The sequence below is a fragment of the Sinocyclocheilus anshuiensis genome, unplaced genomic scaffold (genome assembly GCF_001515605.1).
Source record: "Sinocyclocheilus anshuiensis isolate Anshui unplaced genomic scaffold, SAMN03320099.WGS_v1.1 scaffold4095, whole genome shotgun sequence".
NCBI lineage: Eukaryota > Metazoa > Chordata > Actinopteri > Cypriniformes > Cyprinidae > Sinocyclocheilus > Sinocyclocheilus anshuiensis.
The window spans coordinates 284-5,637 of record NW_015557223.1 but is presented as its reverse complement, the minus strand read 5'-3'; the positions used below and the strand labels follow the sequence as shown (position 1 = coordinate 5,637).

General features: G+C 37.7%; 1 protein-coding gene across 1 annotated transcript; it reads right to left on the bottom strand.

Moving 5' to 3' along the window:
• Window positions 1-191: 191 nt before the first annotated feature.
• Window positions 192-4,227, bottom strand: LOC107678999 (uncharacterized). The gene is made up of 3 exons (XM_016474401.1): window positions 2,600-4,227; window positions 1,918-1,981; window positions 192-1,194 (listed from the first exon to the last, which is right to left on the bottom strand). Exons 1-3 carry the CDS (start codon window positions 4,221-4,223, stop codon window positions 456-458), a joined length of 2,427 nt encoding a protein of 808 aa, XP_016329887.1. The 5' UTR covers window positions 4,224-4,227; the 3' UTR covers window positions 192-455.
• Window positions 4,228-5,354: the final 1,127 nt, after the last annotated feature.

Sequence of the window (5,354 nt, the reverse complement as noted above, 5' to 3'; positions counted from 1 at the left end):
ACTAAACAGTAAGAAACAACAAAATATCTACTTTTTTGGATCAGTAATGCAGATCAATAGCAATGTATATTTACACTTGAATTTATTCAGTTAATAAAATATAATTTCCATTTAGCAAAAAAAAATAAATAAAAATCTAATTTTCTTGTAGTACATTGAATTAAATGTTTAAACCAACACTGAACTGACTGGAGCTGAATTATGACACTATTGAGAACAAGTATGACTTTTTTGGTTTTATGGATTTGCCTCATTTTTGAAGTTTACATCATTGATTCTATTACTTTCCTCTTTATCACTGTGAAGCTGCTTTGAAACAATCACTATTGTATAAAGCACTACAAAAGTAAAGGTGACCTGACTTTATTAGCTGTAATGAGATACTGGTCACTAGTTGAATTGATCGTTCAGATGGATCGAGCAATAACTTCCCTCAGCCGTTTTCAGTTTGTATCCTAATAAACTGCTAGTTTGTCTTTTATTTTCTCAAGTTCATTAACAATGTTCTGTAACTGATTAATTAATTTCCTCATTTTAACAATGAATTCCCCAGCCTTTGTGTTCATCTCACTTTCATCTATTTCTTCATCTATGGGTGTTTCTGCTAGTTTGTCCATGTCATCGAGCGTCCTGGTATTTTCAGCTGAGATCATGTTAAACACAAGGCTGAACCCACCATAAACTTCTGAAATTAAAATCATAGTTTCAGACACCTGCTTAGTCAGTTCAGCAACCTCTTCTATCCATATGGCATCTTGCTCTCCCAATATTTTCTCCGTACGCTCAAGAATGTCTTTCATCTTTTCAGCCATAGGGGTGGTTTTATCCTGAAATTCCTTCTGTTCAGATTCAATGCCTTTTCTTAACCGTGTCATCTGGCGCTTTTTCTGAGAGCTGCAGCTTACACTTATACATCGAGCACTTATGAATGTATATATAGCGAAAGCAAGAACAACAACAGCAGCAGCAAAAAAAGCCCCTACAGTAAATGGAGCTAAAGCTAATCCTGCAACTATAGCAGCAGCTCCACCTATTCCCATCCATCCTGCAATTCTAGAGCCTTCAGTGGCACATCTGCAACCGTTTTCAAATGTTTTGATGATACGACGCAGTCTCTCTGTGCACTGCTGGAGCTGAGGGTGATCTTTCTCGTAGAGTTCAATAAATTCATCTTTGAGACGAATAACTCCAGCTCTAGAGAAAATAAATATTAAGAGCTTATAATTATATATTTTACAATTTCGAATGCAAATGTTTTTATTAACGGTAACCGTATTTGTTGATAAGCAGATGTCACTTACGATACTTTATTCTAAATATATTGCCTGTCCAAAAAAAGTTTATTGGACCGCCTTTAGCTTTGCATAATATTGTACTTTCATTTTGGCATTGTTTCGACAACATTATGCAATGTCACAACATTTATTTCCATCGAGAGCATACATTTTTGGTCGAGATCTTGTATTGACATTTGGAAAGTCAAAGCATTCTGTAAAGATCAGGACTCTGTGGTGGACCAATTCATACATGAAAATGAATGCTCATGCTTACTGAACCACTATTTCACTATTTGGGTCCAATAAATCTTGACATTGTCATTCTGGCATATGTACATGTACGTCTTCCAGTGTGGTTGTTTAAGAAATGAAGATGTACACACGGCATCAGTTACGGTTAAAAGAATTGTTTCCAAACATACAACCAGCCAGAAACATTAATCACTGCAAAAAATGACTAAACCCTAAAATTGTAAGTGTTTACTTACTGAAATGCAAACAGTGACTTTTTTTTTTTTTTTTTGGTCAGGCAGTGTATTAAGTTCAAGAGATATTTTAATAATATTGCACCATAATATAATAATGTAATTTTTGTTTAAACACCAGTCTCCTGAATCAATGCGTAGCAATGTTTTCTCACATTATTTCGGGAGGTTCATCCATGCTTTTGCGCCGGTGGTGATGAATGGATGATGCCGTTGCAGCTGCAATTGAATAACAAGTTGGATACATTATCAGTTTGCATCAGATTATCTCATAACTATAAAGAAAACACATAATTAACATAACGGTTCTTTTACAAATAATACTTTATGCACTTTTTACACTATTAATAATAATTCTGTTTAAAAAAAAAAAGGAAATTTATGACTTTGTGTAGTCTACACATTGCCAACATTGCCAAAATGTAATGTGTGTTTCGGGCGGATCAAGGATGTAAATCAGTCACATAATAGAAACATTGGTATCATTGCTGCTTTTATTTCAGCTGAGCACTGAAATGATCTCTCAGTGTAATTTCTGCACACACACACACACAGACACAGACACAGACACACACACACACACACACACACACACATATATATATATATATGTATATTGTTATATTTTGCTATAGTGTAATAATTTAGTGTAATGCATTCTTTTGATTCCTAATACTGTCTTATTTTGCAACAAATACATTTTTGAGAATTAAATATCTTAAGTGATGTCATAACGGAACTTCTGTAAGTGAATTATTTTCTCTGATGTATCTACATCTGTTGTGCATTTTCATCTTGTATTTTCAGATTTGTAGCATTTATTTTATTGTTTTTTACCTGCTACACGATTGTCAAATTGGTTCAATTTTTTCCCAGTGAAATCCGTCACATGATGTAAAGCCCCCTTATTTTTCTGTTCTTCTCCAGCTTTCCTCAGATCCTCCAGGTTCTTCATCCATTCATCTTTTCCCTCCTCCTTCAGTCTGGGAATCAAGAAATCCAGATGCTGAAGAGTGAAAGCGCTGTCTGCTTTTAATGCGATCTCAGACAGACTCGCGATGATGGTCATATAAGCTTCATGCAGCAGTTTGGACTTTTCATTTGCAATCTTCTCCAGATCACTGATCAGTTTTTCTTCTATTTCTGTGTTATTCTCAGATTCTTTCATATTTCTTTCATGTTCGTTTGAAATAGTTTCATATATTTTTTTATCAAAGCTGGTTTTAGGCTTTTCACCCGTGCGTTCATACTCCAGTTTAAGCTCATGAAATGTCATCGTGATGGTCTTTGTCTTCACCACATATTTTTTATTCTCTCTGACATGTTCACTGTAATGACACTTTCCTGTACACACAGTGCAGTGGTTTTTTGTCATGACTTCACAGCTTGAGGGATCTTCCCAGCATTTCTTATGACAGTTTTCCTCACACACATTGCAGCAGGTTTGGTTTCTGCTCCACCACCATTCATCGTCTGTGGGGACTTTTTCTTTGACAGAGGTTCTGACTGTAAACTGAAAGTTTTCACATTTCTGAATCTTGTCTCTTTGCTCTTTAATGGCTTCCTGAATCCCAGTCAGTTCTTCAGTTTTTAACTCCTCCTCAGGGATTCGCTCCTTCAGATTAGAGACACAGGTCTCAAGTCGTCTTCGCTCTTTCAGAACATCTAATGTCATCTGAAGACTTTTTCTGTTCTTTTCTTCCAGCAGTGTCAAAAACGCATTAATGCTTTCGTCTCCCATTTCCCAGGCGGAATTCAAAACACTCTCAGACAGATTGTCTCTCTTCTCTTTCTGCTGGTTGTTGAATAAGAAGTGAACAGGTTGTTTTTTCCCATCTCTTCTGCAGGGAATCTGGGCTTTCTTAATGGCACTGAGAGCATCTCTTGGATGTCGTCCATCCGAATGTGTGAACAGAAACACTATGTTGTTCTCTATATCTTTACCAAACAGAGACAGAACTGAGTGAAATATGTAAAGCTCTTTTCCAGAGATTCGATTCTGAGTCGCCTTCATCACAAAACACACTGCATCAATATAATGAATCCCATCCTCATCTGAGAATAATCTGATCAGATACTCAGAAATCTCTCTGTCTTTCTCGTATCCTTCAGTGTTTCCGTATCCTGGAGTGTCAATGATGGTCAGAGATGTTGGGTTTTCTTCAACAAACACCTCATAAACAGTGATCGCAGATGTCTGGGTTAATGACTCTTCTAAATCTTCTTCTTCTGTGATTTGGTAAAACTCTTCATCCTCAAACTTCACTCCCAGTAAATAGTTGATCATGGTGTTGATGAGGGTGGTTTTTCCAGCACCGGTTTCTCCCACCAGCAGTATGACTTTGTTCTGCTTGTTTCTGTCTCTTCTTCCATATGTCCATCGTCTGACCTTTTTCTGATTCCCATCAATATATTTTCTGTCTGTGTTCAGTTGGTAAAGTGCTGGAGGACCTGGATTCATGAAGATGGCATCAGGATGCGATCTACAAAAGACAGAACTGATTCAGCATCAATCAGTTATAAACTAGTATAGGGACAGATGATTTGCAGTGACAGGATCGTGGTTGTTTATGACTGTTAGTGTTGTTTCAGTCCTGAACAAAGTCAAAACAATGAGATATTCTGTATACATCTATAGCTGTGTCTCATTTCGAAGGCTGCGCCCTCCGGAGGTCGCATTCAAAGGCTGCATACGTCATCGAGCCTGTCTCATTTCAGGAAAGCAAGTAGGACACTCTGAGTGCGACCTTCTTTCACAGGATTTCGGGGGATGCATGAGGTGTATCCTTCGCTGCTACAGATAACCCACAATTCTTTGCGTCGCCGGGAACAACCGTTGTTAATTTGAAAAATGCCGGCGCCGGCAGGTGTACACACAAGCGCAGATGTGGTGTTTACAACTTACCTTAAATCGCCTCGGTAAAAACGGATAAACTTTATTTTTAATATCATCCTCCTTTTTTTTCTCTAACAGATGTCTGCTGTTCGTACGCTGCAGCTCCTCAAACACTGAACAAAACAAAACATTTTTTTTAATTACTTCCCAAATGTAGAAATAATTTTCCTTCATTTAAGTAGTGTGAGAGCGCAACACCAAATTTAGAAATAATTTTCTTTAATTTAAGTAGTGTGAGAGCTCAACGATGCTCTAAATGTGTTGGCATGACAACGTGATACTTCCTGTTTCCTTTCCGCCTGTCCTACGAAGGCTGTCTCGTTTAATTCTAGGTTGAGGACACTTCGTATATGCATCCTACAGAGGATTCGACCTCCGGAGGGCGCAGCCTTCTAAACTAGACACAGCTACAGAAAGACCGCGAGAGTTTGGGGTGCGATTTGGGACAGAGCGGGAGAAGCGAGGAAATGAGGACGCATCAATTTGAGTATTGAGAAGCCCCCCCGAGTGTGTTAATGATTTAGGCCAGTGTTTCCCAACCGGGGTGCCGTCTGTAAAGAGCAGGGGTGACGTGTGTAAAAAATCATTTTTTAATATTTTTAAATTGCTAAAATGTTAAAAAAATCTATTATATAATATCCATTTCTGATGTCGCCAATAATTAGAGATGCACCGAAATTCCGGCTGCCGAAAATT

What these genes read in the sequence shown, in the direction of transcription:
- LOC107678999 (XM_016474401.1), bottom strand. Translation starts at nt 4,223, where the DNA reads ATGAATCCAGGTCCTCCAGCACTTTACCAACTGAACACAGACAGAAAA. An exon ending in ATTTGACAATCGTGTAGCAG is followed by an intron (nt 1,982 to 2,599) that starts GTAAAAAACAAT and finishes ATTCAATTGCAG; the next exon opens with CTGCAACGGCATCATCCATT. An exon ending in GATGAACCTCCCGAAATAAT is followed by an intron (nt 1,195 to 1,917) that starts GTGAGAAAACAT and finishes TATTTTCTCTAG; the next exon opens with AGCTGGAGTTATTCGTCTCA.